Source organism: Phlebotomus papatasi, chromosome 3, assembly GCF_024763615.1.
Source record: "Phlebotomus papatasi isolate M1 chromosome 3, Ppap_2.1, whole genome shotgun sequence".
Taxonomy (NCBI): Eukaryota; Metazoa; Arthropoda; class Insecta; order Diptera; family Psychodidae; genus Phlebotomus; species Phlebotomus papatasi.
The window spans coordinates 59,764,280-59,791,883 of NC_077224.1; the positions used below are offsets into that span (position 1 = coordinate 59,764,280).

At 34.5% G+C, this 27,604-nt stretch overlaps 3 protein-coding genes across 3 annotated transcripts in view; 1 reads left to right on the forward strand and 2 right to left on the reverse strand.

The window, feature by feature from the left end:
• Nucleotides 1–3,208: 3,208 nt before the first annotated feature.
• Nucleotides 3,209–4,558, reverse strand: LOC129807080 (cytoplasmic dynein 2 light intermediate chain 1). Its single transcript, XM_055856104.1, has 2 exons — nt 4,419–4,558; nt 3,209–4,359 (listed from the first exon to the last, which is right to left on the reverse strand). The coding sequence occupies exons 1-2, from the start codon at nt 4,545–4,547 to the stop codon at nt 3,499–3,501; spliced, it is 990 nt and encodes a 329-aa protein (XP_055712079.1). The 5' UTR covers nt 4,548–4,558; the 3' UTR covers nt 3,209–3,498.
• Nucleotides 4,559–7,670: 3,112 nt separating this feature from the next.
• LOC129807040 (vacuolar protein sorting-associated protein 54) lies at nt 7,671–24,354 on the reverse strand. Its single transcript, XM_055856009.1, has 4 exons — nt 24,116–24,354; nt 19,192–19,951; nt 13,683–14,760; nt 7,671–8,736 (listed from the first exon to the last, which is right to left on the reverse strand). Exons 1-4 carry the CDS (start codon nt 24,235–24,237, stop codon nt 7,979–7,981), a joined length of 2,718 nt encoding a protein of 905 aa, XP_055711984.1. The 5' UTR covers nt 24,238–24,354; the 3' UTR covers nt 7,671–7,978.
• A 2,720-nt stretch (nt 24,355–27,074) lies between these two features.
• LOC129807044 (cGMP-dependent 3',5'-cyclic phosphodiesterase-like) overlaps nt 27,075–27,604 on the forward strand; it is a 28,219-nt gene continuing 27,689 nt past the window's right edge. Inside the window, exon 1 of the mRNA XM_055856022.1 lies at nt 27,075–27,598. Coding sequence (XP_055711997.1) covers nt 27,476–27,598 — 123 coding nt within the window. The 5' untranslated portion in view covers nt 27,075–27,475. The remainder of the gene's footprint in view (nt 27,599–27,604) is intronic.

Below are 27,604 nucleotides of genomic sequence, written 5' to 3' on the forward strand. Positions count from 1 at the left end.
GCTTTTTTGTTTGCTGCGGCGAATGCGAAAAATATATATTTTTTTATGTTATAAAATGTTTTATATTTTACAAGTGAAATAAATATATGATCCGTGCACGATGCATATGCATAATGTATATGCTGCATTTTTCTATTTATAAATTTTCGATTATAAATTTTCTAAAGCGCATTTTTACGCAAAAAACTACTTTTATTATCGTGGTAAAATAACAAACCAAGAATTATCGTTTTTTTATACTGTACGTATTCTTTTTTAAATGAAAAAATTATTCTATTTGATGATTCACTTTTTAAATTAAAATGATATGCATTTATATTTTTTAGAAGAGAGTTTTTAAATACCTTTAAAGTCAGGAAAATATGCTAATTCGTTGGAAATCATTTCAAATAATTTTGAGTAGACTATGTATACCATTAAATAAAAATGATAGAGGCTCTAAATTTTATATGTTCTTGATCTTCTTGGTATTTCCATGAGGTTCCGAAGTTTTTTCAATATTTCTCGAATTTAGAATTCATTAAATATCAAAATATCTTGAGAATTCCCAAGAATTTCTTGGGTTATTAATTTTCTAAAATCACAGCGGACAAGAATTCTTAGCAATGCAATTTTAATTTAGGTGTAGTATATTATTTTATAAATGAATTCACAATATTTTTTGATAAAATTAGACAAAAAAAATTAAATTTATTGTTCGGAAAAGGTTTAAGAATACATATTATTCAAAATATATTATAAATATGATTTTTTAAAATTTTTGTGAATTTTAAATTTTTTTCTTTATTTTTTAATGTCAAATGTGGTTATTGTAAGAATCATAAAATTGTAATAATGGAAAAGGTTAACCTTAGCTTCTACTCAAACTCAGCAAAGACAAAAACCAAGTGCATTAAAGTCTCTCACTCGATTGGGGAAAAAGAATAACTTTGACTAATTGCCACTGCGATCGCTAGTGTAACTTCGAGGTCAGCAGAGCTCAGCTGAAAAAATATATGTTTTCAGCTGATTTGAAAAAGCTTAGCATTTGGTGCTCGCTGGGTTATGACATTGAGCAATTCTAGCAATGTGTCCTGACTAAATCAGCGATTTCGAGTGGTTCTAGAAGTTTTAATGAGTAACTTTTTACTTTAACTTTAATGTGAAATTTTCTAGTGTGATAACTCCGTTAGAAACAAGGGTAGATCTGGCTGTACAATTATCGGCTTAATTTCATTCCATAAAGCTAAAAGGTTTGAATAAATACTAAACCTACAGATTGGCCATACCCTACTTTCTGGCCGGGTGGATGACAACGCAAATTTTACATAAACTACGAATTTCACCACATTATTTTTCAATGGTTCAAAGTGCAAACTATTATGTAGTCAAAATATCAAATGTTGTCCAATAAAAATCAAATTAGATAAATATTTAATTTAGAACTTTATGGCTCGGATAGGGGAAAGCGCGCTACCTTCGGACGATTTATGCTTCGAACAATTCATTTTTTTCAGTGTGTTAGAGTGGAGTAACTACTTATCGCCACTTTTAGGAAAAACTGAAATTAAATTTAATTATAATTTTTAAACCCTTATTATGAAGTAACTTAAATTTGACCCAAAGTTACTTAGATATCTTGTCTATAGATATATCAAACTAAAAGTCCCACAATTTAACAGTGGATTACTTAAAAAAATATATATTTTTATTAAAAATTCAAAAATAACCACTTCTCGCCAATATGTTGTGAATTTTTATTTTAAGAAATTTTCCTGATCTAAAAGGTGTGCCGGAGCTATTATAAATAAGTAAAATTTTCATGCAAGTTCTGGAAAATTAAATAAATTAGATCAACGAAGAGTTAAAACATAATTTTTGACCTGGATTTAGATTTATTTCTTTCTTAACCCTATATGATGTTTCGGGGACTAAAATTAACACTTAAAGGGATCGAACTTTTCCCACTATGTCACTATTTTTGCAAAGATTTAGGGTTTTACTGACCCAAATCTCTACCTCTTTTTGTTTCATTTGCTCATCATTCATTTTGTGCCGTATAAAAAAATTATCCAGGAATAAATAATTGTCATTATCTATTTTTTTATGTTCCTCTTTTTTCTATTTTATTTTTAATTATCACAATTGTAAAAGGGATGACCCTATTCTTGTGATTAAATAAAGTAATAATAATAATAAATAATGATTTTAGTCTGTAATGGTTCCAGCACCCCTTTTAGATTAGGAAAATTTCATGAAATCAAAATTTACATCTCATTCTTTCTCAAACATTTTGGATAAGTCTATCTCATTCTCTTGCACTCAAAATTGGTTTGAACTAAATTGAATTTGTTATGACGCTTGAAAAAAAAGTATGAGACTGATATACGTTTGATTAAAAAATGACCGTTTATTTTGATTTCGTGAGATTTTCCTGATCTAGAAGGTATGCTGGATTCATGAATAAATCAAATTAAGTTAGTAAAAAAGTTACATCTACAAAAAATAATTCTAATTGACAAAATTTTCTTAATTATTTTACTGCTTTGAAAAAAGTCCAATTTGATAAAAACTTATTGTATGCTAACCAAAATCGAGTTTAATTGATCGAAATATTTTTACGGCAAAACAATATTTCCGAAATTTATTTCTACACTGAATAAATTGATTTTTTTCTGGTCATTTTAAATTATTAACCAACCTATGAATTTTTTGTAAAACAAATTTATTATTTTCTGATGCCTGCATATTTTTTAGATCAGAAAAGTTTCATAAGATCAAAATTCACATCTCTTTCCTTAAACGCAATCCATATGTCTATTCTAGCCTTTCGCGCTGTTATTCTTTTTTGAACATCACAACAAATTCAGGCTAGTTCAATTAAATTCGACATGGTTTTTTAATTTATTCAAATTCAATCGTAAGTTTCACCTCTTTCTTACAAATTGAAATCTAGATTCTATTTGTCTCTTTCTGAGAAATGGACATTGAAATTTTAATTTCATTTTTTAATTCAAAAATTCAATTTACTTTTGACAAAAAGAGACAATTATATTTGATTTAAGTTTGAAAAAGTAAGGGGCAATATTTAAATCGATTGAATTTCGCTCAGTTGAAAACGTGTGCCAGTGACATAAGGAATGGGAGGTAGATCATAGATTATGGGAAAACGTTAGAGAAAGACTGGAATGTGAATTTTGATTTTATGCAATTTTCCTGATCAGTTTGATACAAATTGATTTTTTTTATTCTTTCTTCTGAAAGGGTGTTGCTTGGAACCTTGTAAAGAGTTTACCGTCTTTATTTACTCTAAAATCATTCTTTATACATTTTAAAATTAATAAATGCACCAAAGCTATTTCGGTCACCTTCATTCTCAAAGTTCCTTGCCCTTCGGGAATTCATCCAATATCTTTTTCACGTCATCTCGTTTGTCGAATTCGAGGAACAAAAAAGGTGGCCGAAATTGCAAGCTGGCCGGAATTTGGCACACTTACGCTAAGCTTAAGGTTTATGAACCTAATTTATTTTTTCAAATCTTCCCATAATATCAGTGTGCTTTAGTAGAGTGTGAAGTTCTTCATCTTTTTGTGCCCTTAATTCATCAATAATCGGTTCTCTAAAATCCGTGTCCTTTATTGGATCTGGTGGAAGAGGAGCAATGGAGCTATCCTCTTGTGGAATTGCTCGACAAAATATTGCTCCAATTGCCTCAAGATTTTCCGCACTAAATCCAATGCTATTCCATGAATCCTGCCCAAAAGGCACAGATAGAGGAGCATTGTAGTCAGTCTGGAGATTCCTAATAGGATTTGCTGGACTTCCGAAGCCACAGTGATTGAGAATGTCTCTCACTGTCCGTCCCATTGAGCTGTTTTGAGTGGTATAGAAGGATACAGAAGCACCAATTTGATGAGCAATTGCCCTCAAGCATTTACAAACTTGTTTCTTAATTTCCGGATCTTTGTCCTGGAACATATCATACTTCCCGCCAATAATATAAACGGGAACTGGAAAGAGATTTTCTGTGATGTGCTCTTTAGAAAAGTTCTGCAAATGAGTGGCATTTTCTGGAGGTTTGCAATTACGAAGGACATTTTTTAGTTCGACCAATATTGAACTGATGTCATTCCACAATTTCTCAGGCCTCGATAGATCTATCATTATAACCACTGAAGCATTCTCCAGTCCATTGGACCTGAAGGGAATACAGAGGAGCTGTTCTGAATTCACCACCGTCCCGAGTTCCCACACATGGCAGATTTGCTTCTGAATGCCTTGGCCAGGACTTGTACGCCTTCCGTAAGAATACTCCAGGGCTAGTGTTGTCTTGGGACTCTCTTCCCGATCCAGGTAACGATTGATAAAGGTAGATTTCCCCTGAAAACCGCCAAATGCTAACAAAAGAGGAACTTCATACTAAATCCGCGATAACTTACGACATTCTTACTGCCAAGTATAAAGATTGTCCTTTCTTTGGGTCCAGTAAGAGTCACTTGACTCTTCACTTGGTCTTCAGCCAATTTAATAGCAATCTCCCTGAGACTTTCTCTCTGAATCTCACTCATTTCCTATAAATTACTTCCTACAACTAATGAAATTCTCGATTTGTTGTTTCATTTGGTTTCCTTAGCAACTCATTTAATGTTTGTTTAAAGCCTTTTGTAACTTCCGCAAGGGAATTATGGAAACACCGGGTTTTATTTTATTGGGAATTTCAATACCGGTCAAAGTAAATTACCCCTTGCATGATAAGTGTTCTAATTTTTTATCAACATAATGAGTATTAATATTACAATCATGAAGAAGAGAATACAATAAGGTCATTCCGTTACTTGGTTGTTTCGATTTTATTGATACAGGACTAGAGTCCCAAAACCTTTGCAAAATATCTTTAAGTCTCTGAAAATCGAGGAAAATTATTTTTCCAGGGATTGTTCCTTGATTCCTCATTATTAAAAGCTAATGAATCATATTTTTAATGGTTCATTTAAACTAATTTTTAAAATTTTGAAAAGGCAAAAGAGCGCCCTTGCGCCCTTCTATTTCATTGAAGGTCCATGAATCAGAAAAGTTGTAGAGAATGAAATACTCTTTTAAGTTTGAGACAAATAAAATTACATAAATTGTATATAAACTTTTGAATTTTGGAAAGCACCAAAAACTCAAATCTGACATTTTTAAAGGATTCTCTAATGATTTTATCTGAGATTTTACGACTCTCATTTAAGCGTGAGGAACAGAGGCTAATTCGGAACCGCTCTATATAAGTAGCAAATCAATTCAAGATTTTTTAGTCAAAAATATCTTTGCAAAGAAATCAATCGATTCATTTTGTTAAAAATACATACATAAGAAAATAACTTTTTAAGATGCAGCACAGATAAATGATTTTCATTTATAAATTGTCTCATATAACTGAAATATTAAATTAAATACCTTATTAAAATCTGTAGTTTTGTTGCTTAAAACTGGCCCAAGCCAAGGGGGAGATATTAGGATGAAAATGTGTACACCACTTCCAGCCAGACACTTCCACAATTTGTATGGAGGAGCCCTTTACACTTTCAGCATTTGGAAAGACTCCTGAAAATGCTGCAATACTTTCAGCACTTCTTGCACTTCATGCACTTCTCAGGAATCAATAATTTATTTAATATTATGAAAAATATAATAAAGAAACTTTAAAAAAATCTTAAGAAATTTATTTTTACATGTATTTTTTTTCTTCAAAATTTTCTTTATATTTTATAATAATATTTTAATAATAATATAATATTTTTTAATAATAATATTTTTTAATAATAGTATTTTAATAGCAGCAGATATTTTTGCATACTAACGATATTTTATTATTATCTGTATATTATGACCTACAGAATTTCTTTCTATGCATTTTCTAATGGCCTCTACACACTAGAGAAAAATATGTCCATATTTTAAAGTATTCCTACACAAGCGTAGGCAATTTGCTTCAATATGGACATAAATTTCTCTAGTGTGTAGAGGCCACAACAGACCAGTGAAGCTACTTCTGGAAAAGAGGTGCCAAAAAAATGTATTGTCGTTTATAATTGATTGAAATTATTTTGGAAAGTCTGCAAGAGACCAAAAGTACGAGTGCAACAACTAATTTAGCACTTTAGAAGTACAGAATTAATCAAACATTTCTTGATAAAGTTATATTCGAGAAATCAGGTGGAAAAATGCTTTTTTTTAATTTTTCTTTTTAAAAATGAGTTGCATGTAATCAATAAATATTATTTATGTATTTCAAAAAAAAAAAAAATTTATTTAAGATCGTATCAAAAATAATTGTTTTCCAAAAGTTAATCATTTTTATCGTCTAAAATTTTCTTGTCACATTTGAAAAAGTTATTTAATTTACTCTGCAAGATAGATCATCCGACAGCATATAGCGGTTAGATCAGTGAAATGTTTTTAGGGTTATTCTCGGAACTGCATGCACCACCACGTTCTTATTTCACTCCCGCTAGCCCCAAAGACGTCATACCTCATACCCGTTCAACCACAGCACAGAATCCGGCAAATCCTCTACTCCGGAATTGGATAGAGAAGTCTTTGATTAAAGTTACCACTAAAAAGTACCGTTATAACACGTAATACAGTTCCTACAGTTCCCTTTATTCTTATCAGTGAAAAGATGTGGCAGCCATGTATCAAGCTTTTAAATACATCCAAGCTTTTCTAAATAGCTGAAGTCGATCGAATTATTGTTTTCCAAAATCTTAATAATCTCTTTAACCTCTTCAATTGTCTTCCACTGGAATACGCACAATATTGCCGTTAATGTTAGAGACCGTTTAAGATAGAGTTGATCTTTTCAAGAATAAATCTCTATATCGAAATTTTTCAGGTCACTTTTCAGTCATTTAAACATGATCTAAATAAAAAACCCAAAATACCCAATGGAATGGAATGGAAGTCTATCATTTAGGCCTTTCCAAAATTGGATTAACATTAAATAACTACAAAGACATCTTTTCGTTCCTTACGTATTTTTGGCACTCGAATTTAAAATCTGAGCTAAAAGTAGCGTATAATCTCTAAAATTCGAAATTAAACAGAGAAGACTTTATTTTCGGACACTCCCACTTCCAAAGACTTCCAAGTACTTCATTTTCAGCTGTACACCTCCGACCCTAATATCTCAAGGTTTTTCAATGATTTTCGGATATGTTTTGTTGTTAATTAAGTTGAACGTTAATCCTTAGACATCTTTTACCGGAAAAATCGCCATCTTGAAATATTCTAAATCAAAGGACTTAATCCTTACCAATTTTGGTCAAAAATTAATTAAAATATTAATGATATTCTAAAATACCCTCTTCTTGAACAATTTTCAACTTCATGATGGTTTTATGGTGATTTATAAATAGATAAATTTAAATTATAGGTGACGATTTAAATTTTAAATCGTCACCTTTTTTTAAACAAAATTAATTATTTATTGATAAATTTAAATTTTCTACTGTCCAATCTACTAATTTACTTACCAAAATTTTTTTTTCCTTAATCATGTCGAGATATTTGTATTACAATGTACTCATTTTGAATGTCCTCGTGTTGTACAAATCTGCTAAGGCCAGCAGAATGTCCAGGAGGGTCTCTCAGCATTGTCCAATTTAATTGGTTTCTCCTTCTCACAATACACAATTAAAAAACCAAAATAGATTATTACCTAATTATTTATTTACACAATAGTTATATTTGATAAATATGTATAATTGTTACTCCTATTGCACTTAAAGTTTAAGAAACATTTTTCTTTTCTTTCATTTTAAAATTCACTTCTGTGCTCTCCGCAACAAAATGAAAGTGTTTCATGTTCTTTTTTTTAATTTAAGTTGCAACTCTTGCCATTTACTGTACAACATAAATAATTCTAATATACAAAAGAAATAAAGACTGAAAATTTATTTAAAAGAGAATCTAATTGGAGGAAAGAAATGTGGATTTGGTGAAGTGTCAAATAGAATCATTTGATCCAGATATCATTGAGACTCTCATCACGAAGTTCATTCGCCGGCATGGCCTTCAGTGTCCTCAGAGTCTCCAAATAGAAGGTCAGCTCGGACGTCACAACGCCATGCTGTGGCCCTCCATTGTTAACAATATTATACTTGACAATCTGCTCCCGGAGTTTATCCTTGAAGCTCCTATGGACAATCCTGTAGATACTGTGCACCTGAACGTCCGGCAAAATGGGCGCTATGGCCTCATGGAGCTTGACAAAGTGCCTAGAGATATTCCGGAATGCTTGAGATGGAACTGGTGGCCTAGCATCCCAACTGCCAAGTTGATTGGCCACCAGGGAACAAACAATCGACAGCACTTTATTCTCAATTTCTTTAATGTGACTCACAAAGTCCTTCTCAACAGTCTCATATCCCGTCACAACTGCCCCATTGCCCTCCAGCCGCTGAAAGTGCTCCTTGACATGCGGCAAAAGCCACAGCACGAGCTGCAGGGCTCTGGAGACAAGAGCCAAGTTTCCACTGGTAATTGTCTTAAGGCCAGCGACATGGAGTGCTCCTGCTCCGAGAACAAGTTGACAGCAACGCGAATTGAATGTTCGCAGGAGATCAACAATGCTCCGGGAGAGCTGAGCAGAGATTAGGGGCAATTGCTGAGCACAGCGACAGTATTCACTGACAATTTGTACGAGAAGCAGAGCAGCTCCCACCAGGGCATAAGGTTCACCATCCACAAGAAGAACCGCAGAAGGCGGAGAGCCTGGATGGATTTAAAATTTTACAACAATCATCATGGTGCTCAAGATCCTCAAACTCCAATATTAAAAAGGGACAGATAATCCTAACCGGCTTATGTAGGTGAGATTCTTAACGTGAGCTAGCTCGGAGTGCATGCAAATTCGATTTAGAGCTGAAGTTGGGAGACGCCATTCAGTTATCTTGAATCAAATTCGTGAAATTATGCAAATTTTGTATTTAAACCAAAATATCAAGGATTGAGATGAACTGGCAGAAAAGTGATATATGGGTGAAATGTAGACCAGAATGTTCTCTATAATTTTCCCATAGAACATGATCTCATCGATTACTCAGAAGCCAAGATAAGCGAGGTTTTTTGTTTCTTAACTCGTTTTTTCATCCAGAGTGCCCCAAGTAGTCATTTGTTGAGCTTCAACTATTTCAAAGAATTGTTGTATTTTGTGGGACTTTCCATTTAAACCCTATTTTAAGTGTCTTGGTGGAGTAGAGGCAGTCAAATTGGCATCTGAGTGATTTCAAAGCGTTTTTATGGGAAAAATCATTTTTTTCACACTTAAACGGCAAAATCGGAGTGATAGCGTAGTCTGAGCGGAAAATGATGTATGGACGAAATGTAGAGACAAATGTGTTCTACAATTGTGTCGAAGTAATCATCAAAATCGGTTCAGCGACAGTCGAGATAATTGAGGTTATGTGATATTGAAATTGGTTTTTCGACTGTGGCGCCCCTGGTGTTGGTCCCACGAAGTTCAAATATTCTAGAAAGTTGTAGCATTTGGTGAGATCTTTCGTTTAAGCCCTCACTCATCAAAATCGGTCACATAGAACCGGAGATATGATTTTTTGAATTTTGTGAACTTTGACCCCTCATATCTCCGGTTCTGTTTTAACCACAGCGCGCATACGCACCATTTTGGAAACGTCCTAGACTGGACTACAACATACTAAAATTTCATTAACTTGCACAATGCCGTTTTTGAGAAAAGTGACTTTGAATTTCGATGAATTTTGACGCTATCACAGCGCCACCTGTGGTGACTTTTTGAACTTCCATCTGAAAGTGCTCATCGAGACGAAACCAAAAAGGTAAAATTTAGGTCGCTATGTTAATTAGAACCGGAGATAGAGGCCGGTCAATGTTCGAACTTTGACCCCTTATAGCTCGGGTCAGGGGTTATGGATCGACTTAAGGTTTTTTTTATTTGATAGGTATAATCAACGGCTACAACATACTAAATTTTCAGCCCGATGCACAATGGAATTTTTGAGTTATTTAACTTTTAAGATTTAAAAATTTTCTTTTTAAAAAAAGCGCCCCTAGCGGTGGTTTTAATAACTTGCGATGTTAGAAGGGGAAGTGGCATTTCACGAGAGCTTTCCAAAAAGCCCTCACTTTTTAAATTCTGACAATTAGAACCGGAGTTATGGCCATTTTAAGAAATTTTTTTTGGACCCTTATAGCTCGGGTCAGGGGGGTCGGGGGACCTTAAGTTTGGTATTGATGGAAAGCTCTAAGGCCCAGCTATAACATACTAAAATTTGAGTCCGCTGAATGCCATAGGGGCGGAGCTATTGAGAAAACAAAAAAAGGGGGGTCTTCAAAATGGCGGAAGGAGGGGTGGGGGGTGGGGGGTCTATGCACCAAGTTGCAATTTTCACCCGATATATAACCTTTGCCGAAAACCGCAAGTCGATATCTTTTTTAGTTTAGGAGCTATTAAGCTCCAAAGAGCGGCCGGCCGGCCGGCCGGCCGGCCGGGAACGTAACTTAGCCACATATATATTCGGAATCAGGAAGTGGCGAAACACATTTTGGCCAAATTTGAGGTCGATCGGACGACATGAAATTTTGTTAGGATTATAGTAGGTGAGATTTTGTTAAGAATCTCACCTAATATTAACATGGAATATGGATGTTCCTGGAGTTTGAGATAAGGGTCTGAGGGACTTTGTTGACTGGGAGTTCCCTCATAACACAAAAGACTCATAAACTCTAATCCTTCGAGAGAATTATTAAATAAATTTTTAGTCACTGAGAGAAATTCGAAAAAGTTATAATAACATTCCGGAAATGTTTATTTTACCCTTCAGTATTGATCCAAAATAGGTGTAAATATTACCCTTTTTAGGTGTATTGAGGGTTAAAGTTACCCTTTTTCATGTTAATTTTACCCTTAAAAAGGTGTAAAATTAACATTAAAAAATGTTGATATATTTTTACACCTAAAAAGTGTTAAAATTATGAGGAAAAAAAGTTAATCGCACCTTCTTTTTTTCTCAGTAAAATAGAAGTTCCTGGAATATGGAAAGAGGTACAAGGGGACTTTTTGACTTTTGACTGGGAATTTTCTCATAACACAAAAGATTAGCAATTTATTCTATTTTCATCCTGAACAGGAATCATTGAGTAAGACCTTACTGTCTTCGCTCAGGAAGAAGTTTAAATTAATATTAACATTAACATTTAGTAATTTATTAGGTCAAGTAAAAAGTTCTGAGTCCTTTCTGCTAGATATCTTTAGTTAGCAATACAGTGAGTGTAAATAATTTGTTGCCTAATATATGTATGTTTGAGAAAACAAATTGATAAGTGAGGGCTTAAACGAAAGATCTCACAAAATTCTACAACTTTCTAGAACATGTGAACTTCGTGGGACCAACACTAGGGGCGCCACAGTCGAAAAACCAATTTCAATTTCACATAACCTCAATTATCTCGACTGTAGCTGAATCGATTTTAATGATTACTTCGACATAATTGTAGAGAACATTTATGCCTACATTTCGTCTATACATCGTTTTTCGATCAGACAATGCGATCTGTCCAATTTTGCCGTTTAAGTATGAAAAAATTGACTTTTCCCATAATAACGCTTTGAAACCACTCAGATGCCAATTTGACGGCCTCTACTCCACCAAGACACTTAAAATAGGGTTTTAAATGGAAAGTCTCACAAAATACAACAATTCTTTCATATAGTTGAAGTTCATCAAATGAACACTTGGGGCGCTCTGGTCGAAAAAACGAGTTCAGAAACAAACAACCTCGATTATCTCGGCTTCTGATTAATCGATTAGATCAAGTTCTACGACAAAATTATAGAGAACATTCTGGTCTACATTTCAGCCATTATCACTTTTATGTCACTCCATCCAAATCCTTGATATTTTGGATTAAATACAAAATTTGTATAATTTCACGAATTTGATTTAATATAACTGAATGGCGTTCCCCTACTTTAGCTCTAAATCGAATTTGCGTACATTTCGAGTTAGCTCACATTAAGAATCTCACCTACATAAGCCGGTTAGGATTATCTTCCCTTTTGTAGGTTTACACATTTCTAAAGTTTTCAATGGTAAATATATGTACATCAAAGTGGTGATAAATAAAAATAATAATCTCTTTTTATATAATTTATAATTTAGGTAAAAAATGACAAAATACAAAAAATTCAAAAGGTAGGAATTCGCCCAGAGATACTCCTAGGCGTCGTTAATTCAGGGGGTGACATTAGCTCTGAAAAATGCGACCGGTTTTAGTGTAATTTTTTCCCTGTTTTCGTACACATTTCACGAGATATCTCCAAAACTACGTATTTTGCCAATATAGGGTTTTCGGTTGTCTCTTCGTTATTAAATTGGCTATTATTTTCTGTTAGTATTGCTTGCTAATTCATTCTACAATGACAGAAAACAGCTAATAAACTCAAAAGTTTTTTCGGCTCGCTAGGAACATATGGGACATATGGACATATGGGAAACATAGGAAACGTCATGCCCCTGGTTAATTGCTAAATTTTATGGAAAATCACGTCAGTGTATACATAGAATATTCAAAATTTATGGTGAAGAGGTACGAGTACATTCGGAAAAACTACTGGTAGCCCCATGGGTTCGACTCAGAGGGTTTATAACCACATTATACGTATCTCTGATAGTGATCCCATGATGTGCGTCCTAAAAAAAATTCAGAGCTAGTTGAATGGACGTTTTCTGCGAGGCGACGCTCCACGATGGACAAGGACTAACAAACTGACTGACGACGACAAAACGAGATTGGACGTCGACAAAAAAAATGTGAGTGAAATAAATAGAGTCCAAAAGTATGAAAATTTGTTCTTTTCAAAAATATCATCTATTAATCTATTAATATTGACTGAATGGGTTAAGAAGCAAATTTATGTTTGTTCTCGGCAAAAAAAATTTTTTCTTGAATCTTGTGTCAGAATTTAAGCCTCTGAAAATTGTTTCAAATTATAATACTTTACCCTAAGGACAATTACTTCTCTGACCGTGAAATTATGGAATTGCCACAATGGGTACATTTTTTCTGACAAAGGTTTCTGGTTTCTCAGGTTCCGCGATGCAATTTTTTTTGGGTTTCTTGGGTTTATCAATGCATTTTTTGGGGTGCTCGGTTTTCGCGATGATTTTTTTTTTATTTTCGGGTTTCACGCTGCAATTTTTAGGTTTCTTGGATTTCACGATGGAATAATTGGCTTTCCTGAGTGTCGCGATAAAAAACTTGTGTTTCTCGGGTTTCGCGATGCAATCCTTGTGTTTCTTGGGTTTCGCAGACAATTGGCAGGGGTTTTTCTCAATATGAGTTACCCCTTTTAATTCATATAATCCCAACTGTGTCAGTTTCATCTTCAAAAAAAGCTTTAAAAAAGCCTCAGAACTTTTTACTTGACTCAATTCTTTAAGGACGATAGGGTCAAAAATTTAGGTTCAGAAAAATATTCTTTTTTTTTTACTTTTTATAGCAAATCAAGACTTTTTAGATGGATTTAGGAAAAATTTTTTCTTTGAACTTTCGATGTTCCGATGTAAGGATCAGATTTGGCTTTTCACATAAGGTTTTGTTAAGATTATAGTAGGCGAGATTGTTAAGAACAAGGTTAAGAATATCACAAATAATTATAAAAAAGAAAAAATTCTTACCGTGCGTGCCATCTTCATGACTCCACTCAAACTGCCCGCGTCCGATATGTTCGACGATCCTCTGAAATTCCGCCGGAACATCCGCCTGCTTCCACCTTTCGTTGTCCAGTAGCAGCGCCAACTTGGATTTTCGTTCTGTGTGGAATTTATTGGCAAAACGAGTGCCTTGATTAGTCACAGCCACTTTGAGAGCCACACTCTGACTGCCACAGATCTCCCTGCAGCCACTGCAGAAGTCCCCAACAATCCCACTTAGCCTTGAAATATCCTCAGCTGTCACTGAACTCCTCTCGAGGCTCTCATTGGACACGAGATTGGCACAGCGCTCATGGCAGTAATTGGAGATTGTGTGCAGAAGATCACCCAGCCTCAGTTGCACCACCCGATGATCTTCTGGCGAGAGGAATGCTTCAGAATCCAGAAAAGTAGCATCAACCTTTCCGGCACTTGCATCAGCCGTATGCTGCATGACATTGTGCACAGCTTTGACCCGTTTCAGGAGCTTTAGAAGTGTCCCTGTCGCTGATTCCAGAAGTCTTATCCATTCTCCCAGCGACAGACTCTGTGCCTCTTCTCCTGCACCCGTCAGACAAATCTCCTCATCTGCCGATGCTATCACCTCAATCACAAGTTGCTTCACAATCGCTTTAATCGCCACAATCGCTTCCTCCTTGTAGGTATCGATAAAACTGAAATTCTTCTTTCGCAGCATCCCAGAAATTATGCACACGAGCTTATCTTCATCCAGAACCTTCTCATCGGCACTCAGAGGGCGATTTAGATCAGCTGTGGAATACTTCTCAAAGTCCGTGGCCAGCATTTTGTCCACAAGACGCTCCATCTCCATCAATTGCGACGGAAGATGCCGGAAGCAGTGAATACCAATGAGTTCTTGAGCTACAATTTCCTGCGTTGTCCAGATGAGATCCAAGGCTGCTACGTAATCCTGAGTGCCCAAAAGGAGCTGAATCATTGGCTGAGTCTGATGCACAGTGGCCATCAGACGCAATTTCTCCAAAACGCTCCAATAGTGAGTTCTTGTTCTGGCCAATTTGGCCACCAGAAGAGCCTCCTTCACCTGAAAATTCATCATCAATCTTCAACAAAAATATTAAAGAGAAAAAATCAGAAATTTAAGCATATTGAGGTTATTGGCTTTTAAAAATCTCTCACTTAAAATAGGCCACGCCTCCAAATAAAACAATTATAAGGGACAAAAGATATTGTCACTCTGAAAAGAGATTTTTAAGCATTTCGAACAATTTTACGATTAAGCAGATAGAATTGATTGCATTTATCTGGAGAAAATACACAAGGGGCGTGTTTTATCTAAGAGAGTTGTCCATGGAGGCGTGGCTTAATTATTGACCTTAAGCTTTGGATAAAATTGAAACCAATGAGAAGCTTGAATCAACTTATTGTAAGTTAGTTATTAATTCCGAAGTATGGGAATATATTCTCCCTTCGAACGTTCATGCCTTCGAATAATGTGAATTTTCTTTTAGTTTTCTTAAGAGACTTACACATTTCTATTAAATATTAGTTGGCTTTCAATTGTTGATAATTCCGTGATAATTTAGTGTAAATCTTATACGAAAAACAAAAGAAATTCACATTATTCGAAGACATGAACGTTCAAAGAGAGAGCACTTTCACCTAATCATCATAATCGGTTAAATGGGAATCTGATACTTCAGCGTTGAAACGTCCAAGTCAAGTCCTAGAGTCGAGATAATTGTGGCTATGTGTTATTGAAATTAGTTTTTCGACTGTAGCGCCCCTTGTGTTGGTCCCACAAAGTTTAAATGTTCTAAAAAGTTGTAATATTTTGTGAAACCCTATAGTTGCACACTCATTCAACAAATTCGGTCACATAAAATCAGAGATACTGTGTTTTGAATTTCACGAACTTGATCGCTCATATTTCTGATTCTATTGAAATGACACAGACTCCTCGTGACTTTTTCCATATTTCAGAGCCTACACGGTAAAAAATTTTGGACACTGACCAAAATATTGGAACAAGTTTTCCTGGGACAAATATTTTTGGAATCAATTTGTACCTAGAGAAGATATTTGTTTGTTCCAAAAGGTTTTCTTTACAATTTTGTTACAAAATATAGTCACAATTTTGTTAGTTTTCCTTTGGAACGGTTTTGATACGGTGGAATGTCTACAATTTTGAGTTGATTTCGTTTTATACAAATTTATTCCTGACCCTGACAGTTGGAATAAAATTTGTTGCACACGGCTGTTTTGTTTCCTGTGTAAGGAAAAAATTGGTACATTTTCTTTATAACAATATTATTCCTACATCTGTAACATATTTCTTCCAAAAATTTTCGGTGTCCGTGGACGAGCTAATTTTTGAAACAAATATGTGTCAATTTTTTTTTACCGTTATCTCATTTATTTTCAAATGAAATTCTTGGAATTTCATTTAAAGAAATTAAGTTTCATCGTTGCAGTTTGCTTGGTCGATTTTTAAGCATTTGTATAGGAATGAACATCTTTTTAATTTATTTAAAACAAACAGCTGTACATTGTAAATATTCTTTGGAGAGCGAATAAATAATAATAATAATAATAATAATAATAACTATGATCGCAGAATTCCCCATTTTAAATTTTTCAATCTCAAAGTTAAACTATTCTGGGAGCCCTAGACTACAAACAACATACGGAAATTATATCAACACGGACAATGGCATTTTTGAGAAAAATCAGTTTCAAAAACGTTTTATATAATATTATAGGGACTTGTGCCAAATTTCGGACGGCTTGCAATATCGGGCATTTGTTATAATTCTCAAATGTTTATAAATTGTTACTTTTTTTTAAAGGCTATACATTGTCAAAGACACAAAAAATGTCACCTGTATCAACGAGATGTTATAGAGTTCTGGTAAGATAAGAAACTTCGAAAACATTAGTGTCCGATATTGCATACCAAGCAATGTTTATTGTAGTGTATGAGGTTAGACGGTTAGTTGATTGGTCGGGGAAAGCTGAAATGTCACTGAGAGATCTATATATAGAATCCGGTTTATTTCAACTTGTCACCGTTCCGGAGCGTAAACGGTAAGGGACATCAACTTCCGGTCTTCGGTGATACCTCTCCCCCTTCTCCCTAAAAAAAAAACGTTATCTAGAGACGTTTTTTCTTGTCCTTCAAAAGCATTCCCACCAAAACCATAATTTCTTGGTTTTCTCGAAAACGGCTCCAGAGATTTCTTTGATTTTTGGATATGTTTTGGAGGTAGTCCATGCGATTGTTTTATTGAAAAAAAATTTCGCCAGCGAATTTTCAAAGGTCAAAGTTAAACCACTTTGGAGGGCGCATTTTCAGACAGATTTGCTTAAATTAAGATTTTTTAGAAAGGTTTTGAAATTTCCAACCGGACTGTACTGGACTCAATCACCAATTAATCGATAAAGTACTCGTCAATTACGTATTTTGTTCGAAATTTTTTATTTATCTTTCGCATCTATTTTTTTCGATCTAGAGGCTAAATAAGAGATATCGACTTCGGGTCTTCGGTGACCCTACCATAACTATATATCTGCTCTAATTACTAATTACTAGTAGAACTAATTACTAAAAATGCATGCTCTTTTCCCAGCATTTCTTGTTATTTAGGGGAAGTGTACCAAATTTCGGCTGGCTTGCAATTTCGGCCATTTCTTTTGTTCCTCAAATTTGCATTAATTTTTAGTTTTTGCATTACTCCAGAGATTGTACAATATTTTGTCTAGGGGAAAATTTACTGCCTTTTCCTCTTAACCCCCTTCATCCTCCCCAAAACCATGATTTTCTTGGTTTCTGCTTTAAATCGGTTACAGCGATTTCTTTCGTTTTTGGGTAACATATTTGCGAAAATTTCGTCCAATATTTTCGACATCGAATTTTCGAAATTTGGAGTTAAGCCATTTTAGAGGCCCTATATCTCAGGATATTTGCTTTAATTTAGAAAGTAAACGGAAAGTAAAACCAGTGATAAGCCCAGATAAGCTTATGGTAGCTGAGATTCTTTACAGGTGACCTCGAAATGCGTGCAACTCGGGGTGCTTGCAACTTCCTATTGCATTATTTCTATTACATTATTGCAACTATTGCAGTTGCAATAATGAACATAGAATCGATGAATATTAATTCTATCTTATTTGGCAAAAGTGCCTTTGGTTACTAATTCAAATTTAAGAAATTCACTGAACATCCTTAATTATTGAAAATTTATCAAGTTCAATTTAAATTTCTCTGAAAAGCTGTTTGCTTACGCAGACAAAATAGATCTTGTTAAAATTTTGACAAAAGGATATCATTTACCCATTTTACAAAACATTTGCGTACGTTTTACTGCTCGAACTGCTCGAACTCCACAGAAAGAGCAATATATAATCCCTCATTTTTGAGTTATATTTTGACTCCTTGCCTCCAAAGGATCGTATCTTGATAGAATTTTGAAAACCTGAAGTTTCGAGTTTTTTGACGTCACGCAGTTTGTCCGTTTGTGCGTCTGACCGTCCGACCGTTACCAGGTTTAGAGTCCAAACGGTTACAGATAGACTAGGGACCTTCGCGGAACCCCCCATAAGTCGACCCTGGGTCCATCGACATGTCTCTCGTTTTCCTTCCAAAACCACGTTCTTCAGTGATTTCTCGAAATCGCGTCGGTTTTTCAAGGTTCAAAGGTTAATATGCTCTAGATAGCTTATCTATCAACCGACTGAGATCATGATTGGGCTCATTGGAAAGGTCTTGGAATTTCCGATAAAATTGAACCGGTTTCAATCAGTTCTGAATTGGTAAAGAACCAATTTATAACCGGTAGCTAATTTTTATCCGAAAATAATTTTTATTACTCCTAAGCTATTTTGGGCGCTCTTTTGAGTGATGCAATCTGTTCAATAAATCGGTTGAGAATCGGTAAACGTTAAGTTACGTAGAAGTACTTTCTAGATATAGCGTCTAAGTCACGAGTTCGAGCTTTCCGCAAAACTGAGACACTTTGTCACTCCTTTTTTCAAAGTAGGCTATACCTCTCCGGAAGGTGTAAAATTTTTTTCAGTCTTCATGGAAGGAAATGAAGTTAAATAATGGAAATAATCAAGTGTTATGGCTGAAATTAATCCTCAAGAAACCATGATAAGCCCGTATAAGCTCATGGTAGTTGAGACTCTTTTCAAGTATCCTCAGAGAACTTCTAAATTCGATGAAGGCAATAATTTTATTCACGAAGTTTATCGCTTTTTTATTTGTCTATTGCCACTTTTATTTTTTTATTTCATAGTCATTATGAATATAATATTCATAAAAGAATAGTAATGTGTATACAAAAAGAAGTAAAATGTTGCTATCTAGACTATGAAGTTTCCACTTTCTTCTGCTTCAGCAAACACATAGAGCAATTTACCAACAAAAAAAATAATTATACAAGTAAATAAATTGCCTTACTTATGTATTCTGAAAGAAAATGGTCAGAAATTTCTTAATATAAAACTTAATTACCTGAGCTTCATCAATTTGGCGCAATTTGTTCCGTAGTTGCCTCACATCGGCACTCGCCTCCCTCATCTGTGCCATAATCGTGTCCTGGGAAGTCATTGCATGGAAGAAAGCTGATGATTTTAGAGAAACCTGCCGTGCTATTTGCACTTCCACAATATCCAGATAGTGACTGAGTTTTTCCTGCAGAAGCCTTCCGGATTGACTGGTATTGGCACTATCCCCGACACCCGGGAACACCGAACTGAATGTTGCCGGATTGCTGAGCTCGAGATGGGGCTTCATGAAGATCTGTGGAATGTCTTTGAGTCCGTAATCCCCGGATAAATCACTGCCATTGAGATGGTGTCCAATGTGACTAGATGAGACAGAAAGATGCTTCTCAAAACGACTATGACGCTTGTATCGCTTTCCAATCTTCGTCAGGTAGATCTGAAAGTGATTCCACGTGATGTCCGGAAGGCGTCCAGTTGGCGGAGAAGCCGTGCGATCCACAAAGGAATCACCCCAGGTCCGTGTGAAGAAGGTGGTTTGTTTACTGCGATTGGGATCATTGAGCACTGCCGGGAGATTCTGAGCTGCCGAAAAGACTGACCACTGTTCAGGACCTTTGCTGATTTGACTGACATGGTATCTGTTCACATGACTCTCATAATCCCGGTCACTGACACCGTCCAGAGGAAGAGTGGCACAGACACTGTTGCTGCCATAGCGACAGACAAAGGAGCCACCTTCTCTGGTGCAGTGCTTCTCCCTGAGATGCCTGCCCATCAAGAAGAGTATATCAATTTTAACTCAATCGATACATGTTCTATATTTGCACGTCTTTGCGTGACTCCCGAGGAGACCTCCGGAGTCGCCCTGTACAGGGTACATCAAAAATTCCCGGACATACAGCTAGAAATTTTCATATTTAGGCTGGAGACTGGGCAGTGTTTTGGTAAAAGTGGCCAATTAATATGAAATATGCACAGTAAATCATAAAATGATAAATGGGCAAAACTAGTAAAATATTTTTGGCAAAGGGAAATTCATTTTTGAATATTCATATTCAATTCATATTCATTTTTGAATATTTTATTGACCAACATTGAACTTTTTAAAGAACGTTTTGAATTATTAACTGACTAAATTGTTAATTTGATGAGCAACAAGCGCCTGGCAAGTTGGCCTTGTTATATGGAGCAATTTGAAGCCAATTCCTAAATTGATCTCGGACTCAGCTCACAGTGCTCCGAGGAAAAAATTTATTTAAACAAAAATTTAGTATATTTATCTCTGCATACGGAAAGGTATCATATAATACGGAAAAACTTCTCACTTTTTAAATATTTAGCATAACGATCACGAGTGCAGAAATTTTCCCATACGCATTTGTATGTGAAAGTAAAGAAATTGGCTTCAACTTTGAAGGCCACTCGCCGGGGACTAAATGAGCAGAAATATTTAATTCATTTTTATATTTCCTAAGGTTGAAAACCTAAAAAGTTCTACAGAAGACATTAAACATTTATTCCGAAATATTATTGAGCCAAATTCTCTAATTTTGTAAATTTAATGCTATACAAATTGAGGTTATGTATAACCAAACTGACCTAACCTAAAAAATAAGAGGAAATTTTCAGGTTAGATTTTACGTGTTTACTTTTAAACACTTATTGCATTTCTAAATAAAAATTTTGAAACACGCTCAACAAATACTGACATAACGAAGTAAAATTTGTTGAGGTTAGAAGTAATGATCAAAAAAATAATTAATGGTGACACAGCGTTTCATAGAAGACCTAAGCCTTCTCGTAAGCGAAATTTTCGGAACATCCATTACCTCCATTACTACTTTTTTCTTATACAGGGATGGAATTATCAGTTTTAAGCTTCGTGGAAGCAAGAACAGTTTAGCTTACTGAACGCAATTTGAACACCCTTAATGCCAGAAAAATTCCTGATGACTCAAAGTAGATTCGACTCCAGGAAAAACAGTTGCATAAAAGAGTGAGAATTGGAGTCTATTAACTTATAAGAGTATTAGACTAAAAATAAGATAAGCTGGACTTCAATAAAGATATTATAAATTGTTTTGTTTTATTCGAACTAAACGAATTCTAACCTTAAAAGTTTCTAGTATGAATAGAAATTGGTGAAATAAAAATGCATAGTTCTTTTTTGTAAGTTTATTTTACAGTAGACTATCTCAAATTCGGGCTTTTGGGACCGAAATGTCACCCGAATTAGTGAGAAATTCGGGCGACAAATTTTTTGGAATGCAACGATTTTTTATTCATCTGCATTACATATATTGAGTTTACATACTCATATTTATGGTAAATTTCATGAAAGCCCCTTAATAATGCAAAAAACACATCAGAACTAGGACAAACCATGCCAAATTTGAGCATATTTGATTTATTTGATAATCATAATCAAATTTGAAAAATGTCAATAAATTTTTTTCAAATTTAACTGCTGCCCGAATTAAAAAGTAGTCCGATCTTAAAAGAGCCGAATTAGCGAGAGTCTTCTGGATTAAAACTACTAAGCTACTATAGCTTAGCGGCTAAGCGGCTAGTAGATTGGACTCGGAAGTTAACCAATAGGGTCAACCATAAACAATAAAGGCAAAACTATAAGAGAATGAATAAATCAGACGGTCTCATCATCAGGAGTCTTCTTTCTACGCATAGAAGTGTTTCAAATGATTGAATTTCATAAAGATTAAAAAAGTAAAACATTCCCGTTAATTATTGTTCAGTTGATACAGTTTTAGTTCAATTTTTTTTATAGAAATTTGACTTTTTATTGATCTTAGAATTGAGGCGTTATTAGCCGTTTAAAGATAACAAGTAGTTAAACTAATTACTGAAAAGACATGCTCTTTTCCCGGATTTTTTTTTGTTGTTTAGTGTAAGTGTACCAAATTTCGGCCGGCTTGCAATTTCGGCCAATTCTTTTGTTCCTCAAATTTGCATTAATTTTTAGTTTTTGCATTACTATTGAGATTATACAATGCAAAAAATGTCACTTCTATGAGCAGGACGATGTAAAAAAGGATTAGTAAGAATTCCGGAAGGTCAAGGAAGTATGAGAATGAAGGTGGCCGAAATATGCTATCAAAGCTATGTCTACGCTTTTATTTATTTTAAGATGTAATAAAAAATAATTTTAGAGAAAACAAAGGCGATAAACCATCTACAAGGTTCCAAGAAACGCTATTTAAAAAAGACGTAACAAAAAATTCAATTTGTATTAAAAATATTACATTTCAAATTTGAGACTTTGGCACTTGCATGCGACTATGCCGAAATTTTGGCACACTTAGGGGAGACTGGGGCAAAACTTGTCAAAACGCATATTTAATTCTTTCACGAGCTCTGAGAAAACTTAAACATTTTATTATGAGCATCTTATAGAAAATTTACTGCTCTACAACATTGTAGAAGACTATTATCCTCTATCTCGAAAGAAATGTGATTTTCGAATCATTTTCTAAAAGTCGATTTTGTGGAGATTCTTAAAATTGCTGGGGCAAATTTTGTCAGTCTTCGGATAATTTGTAACGTTTTACTCTCGCAAACGTTAAAAATATCAAATAAACATATTTTTATAGGAAATTTATTCCTCTACAACTTTGTCGAAGATAATTTTTCTCTATCTTAACGAGAAATGTGCATAAATTGAGCTAATCAGTATTGATATTTACTGTAAGCCAAATATTCCAAAAATAGGGCTCAAAATTTCATTATTTTTTATTTTACATAATCCTTCTTCGAATCCCTTGAAACTTTGTAAGTTTAAGAAGGTTCATGAAGGCTATCTATTATAAAAAAATTTCAAGCCTCAGTCTCTTTTATTTTAGAAAATAGTGAATATTGATATTTTCGTTTTGACAAATTTTGCCCCAGTCTCCTCTAACCCAGTAAAAAACATAATTTCTAGCTTAAGGGGTTACGTGGGTCACGCAGTCTAAAAAAACAGCATATTTTCTTTATATCTTTTTTCAACATAATACCAAAAATATTTAATTCGAGCTCTTAAAAGGATATAATGACAAGCGCAGAATAATTTTGTTTGTAAACATGTTTTCAAAATTTCCCATGAGAATGAGCGAGGTGACTAGATCTAGATCTCACTCACTCTCACTGAAATCTCAAAAACATGTTTACTAAACATAAGTTATTGTGCGTTGGGCATAAAAGTCATAAAAGTACAACATTTCAAGTAGATTTTCTGAACTTTTCATTTCAAATTTTTTACAAATATCACTAGTTAAGGACCAAGTATTTTATCTATTCCAATCCTGTCTCAAATTTTTCTGAAAGTTTTAAGATATTAAAAAAAAAACTTTAATATCTCTGACAGTTTCATTACACTTCAAATGTTTCGTAGTTTGTGATATTTCAATGTAAAACGTGTAATTAAAGGGTTAAAAAAATATTAAGAACTTTAAATTAAAATTAAAGTTTTGAGAATTCCGAGAATATAAATCTTATAAAAATTCTCCAATTTACAAATCTCAAGATTTTTTGGCGGGAAAGTTTTTGCAAATAAAGGGAAACTTCCTTTTACACTGAAATGCTTCTATCGAGAATTAAAAAAAATTAATAGATTAAATAATTTAGAACAATAATTTTTCGAATCTTAATCTTTCGAAGGTTCTGATTTCTTTATCAATAGAGATATCAAAGTTTTTTCAATGAAAAGAAAATAAATAAATGTTGTTCAGGAACTTTTGACGCACCCTGTATTTCACTGTAATCATTAAGTCCCAAAGACCTAAACCTAAATTATTCTTATGGCCAATTAAACATTAAACTATCTTTGCAATTTAGATAAAATATTTTACGACCACCCGAACCATCCTCCTGAATATTGCAGATAGCACAACTTACTATAGTTAATCAGAAGATAAGTACAACACATTGAAACTTACCTGACGAATTCCGACGATGACTTGAACACTTCCATTGGGCAGAAATCGCATGATTGCCAGGAATATTTTATATCACCCGCAATCGGCGCCTTCGCCATTTCATTGTGCACCGCTGTATGCATTAATAACTTCACAATTTACCACAATTTTCACCAATTTCCATTCCCTGAGACATCGTCATTTCTGCCAACGTCTTTGACAGCTCTCTGGCTCACTAAAAAGTCTCGCTGGCACCACCAAGTGACGTCATACTTTTCTTACCATATGGACTGCAAAATCGATGTTTTGTGTATGAGAAGTTTTAGTAGGGCTTCACTTAATAACTTTTATTGAGCACTTATTCAATTTAATTGAGGTAAACAATTACACGAAAGCATACTACAATGCACTATAAAATTTTTAAAATAGTGCTTTCCCAGAAGAAACAATATTTCTTCAGTGAAAATTCTTATTGAAATTTCAAGAAATTGTGCGGGAAAAATTCAAAAGCAGAAGAGATTATAAGTAATGGAGAGAGCATAGGAGAGACTCTTGCTAAACATAGACTAATATTTTTGGCGCCAAATGGTATGGACAACATAGAACTTTTACTTTTTTGGCGCCAAAACAGTAAGTTTCATGAATTCACTTAATGTTTGATAAAATTGATAAAATCAATTTTATCAAATAATTCGCCAGTTCCAGGTTCCTAAAAGTTATTTATGAGAATCTTGAGCATTCTCGATACAGTTTCCAACAATTATATAAATTTTCTGAAATACGAAATTGGCGAATTTCGTGTTCACTGATTTCAATTTCTTTACATTATTTCATTGCAAACACAATTTATTTTAATTCGTAACTATCTAAGAAAATAAATTGCTGTCTAGACTTCCAATTAGGAAAGAGAATGAAGGAAAATATTATCAAAATCGACGCGATGTCAAACTTTCCGAGCGTAAATTTATGTATAAAATCTGCATAACTTTTCGCGAACCGAGAAAGGAGCAACAAAATGTATTTCCTCATTTTCAACCTCCACTATAAAAACTCTCTCCGGAGGAATTTCACCTGAAACAAACAATCCACAAATATTGTTGTCCTCCTGGGCCTCGAGACAATTAGTTATTCCCTTTTCATAACCCAAGACACGGAGCTCATGCTCTCCCTGCAACGGACGGCCTTTCGAAGCCTGTCCCCTTCTCTACAGGAACTCTCTCCTTTTGGCCCTTTTCTAATGAGCGAAATAAATTGACTCGAGAATTTCTAATATTATGATCGTTGTTATTATAGAAGAACGGAATTTTCCAAAATTCCTAACCAAGAATTCCAGTGCAATGAGTATAGAATTTTTCCTGCAGATTGATAGAAAATGTCTGAGAATGGCCTAGAAAATTTTAGTGTAAAAATATTTGAGAATTGGGGTATTGCAATTGGTAATAGCGTTCGGCTCTTGAGTGGTGTGACCCGGTGCAAATGATTGAAGCGTCTGAATGGATATATTTCACGAAACACTGTAAACGCTGTAAACTGTAATAAATTTGTAAACTGAACTATGTGCGAAATGGCAAAAATAGCCCAGTACATCAAAGAACATATAAATAAATAAAAAATATTTGGGAATTTTTCTATTGGAAATCTTATAGAATTCCATGAGATAATTCAATTAGAAGTTTCTACTAAAATGATCTGGGGCAGAAAATTCAATTTTTCAGTAAGTACAAGTAAGTATAATTTTTCAGTAAGTAAGTAATTTCAGTAAGAATAAGGCTGTAAGTAATTTTTTTTCTTTTGGTCAAATAAATTTATTGATATATCTTGCAAGAGATATTGCTTTGGTAAACAATTAACGGGGATAAATTTTTAATTTAGTAGTACAGCAAAGTTAAAATATAACCATGAAAATGATTATGGCTAGCTAGCAGTCACATACACAGTTTCTGCACCTAACCTGTTCTTAATTTAACAAGGGGTAACTCATAAACAATCAGAGTTTCCGGTTTCCGGAAACTTCCCGTTGCCCAAAATAATATGTAGGTTCTTCGTTTTCCCCAAGTCCTCCCTGAAAATATTCATGGATTAATCTGTATTCCCTGAAAAACTTATGTTAGCACTAGTTTCTCCCCAACAATGAACCCCCCATTGATATTTGAAATTTGATTTGACATAATAAATGTCTTTCGGAGCGGAGACGATTTTAGTTCAATTTTAATTTAAGTTATGTTCATCTGATTTCGTCTTTTTGCTCCCCTTTCCATGCGTCCATCGCTGTCTTTGCGTTGATTCCAGCCTCCAGGACTAAACGATGGAAATATCTCTTCGCAGGCTGTATGTTATTTGCTAGAATATCATTATTACATTTGTTTTGGGAATAGGTAGGCCAGATAGAATTGAGAGAGAAAGAAAGACCACTTCCGAGCCAAAGGCTGTTTCTCCTAAGAGCATTCCTAGTGTAAGCCTGTTAGTTACCTCTTCAGGAGGGGTATCGTAGAGAGGATTAATATTGAGAGTTAGTTCATGTTAGATTGTTGTAGGGAATAGATCGTTGGGGGAACGCTGAGGATTCTAGTCTAGAAAAATTCCTAGCGGCCAGGGCACTCATTCACGCGATTTCCTTAAGGGCTTCACCCATATAGATTTCATGACTGATGTAACATTTATGAGTTCCCCAAAAAAATGTGTAATCCTCGAGATCACTAAAAAAAATTTGGATTTAAATCAAGCTTTAAAGAAGCAAATTAGATGCTAATTAAATGCCTTTATAGTTCCAGAAAAATTTCAGTGGATTCGAACCCGGGGTCCTTACATTGGAGCGTGCACACTACCTCTTTACCTACTAATTGCTTCGAAAATTTTAATTAAAAAAAAATCACAAATTATCTTATCAATACTGTTATAGATGTCTACCTAAACGGCAGAATTCGAATTGTGCAAATCGATGTGCAAAAGTCAGAGTGACTTATATAAAGTGAACATTGAACATGCTCTCCTTTTATTTATAAACTCTTGGTGTAAAATGGAAAGAGAGCGAGTAAAATGTTATCTCGTGAACTTTTCTCACTGCGTGCGTCGCGATGAGGCAGTCGGAAGAGAGTTTTCTCCCATTCAGCATCTCTTTTGCCTCATTCGTGTGCGAAATGTGAATGGAAGAGGCTGTGAATCCCTATCGAGACCACGAAAGTGCTATTTAACTCCACTTGAACTAGAAAAAAAACGTTAATTTTCGTGATAACAAAAATTGTTGCTTCCACTTTGGATGTTGACTGTGGATTTGTGAGGGCGCAGAGAGTTGTTGGGGCCCCCAATTGACCCTGGGTGGAAGAGACAAGAGTTGGGGTTGTGAGATTACGACGAAGTTGTGTATTGAAAAAGGTGTTAGCCATGTCAGTGGATGAGAGTGTTGGTGAGGAAATTGGCGGTAAAATGTGTCCCATGAAACTCATTGAGGAGTTATCATACGCCGGAACGGATTCCATACAATTACAGCAAGTTGTGAATCAGTATGTGAGT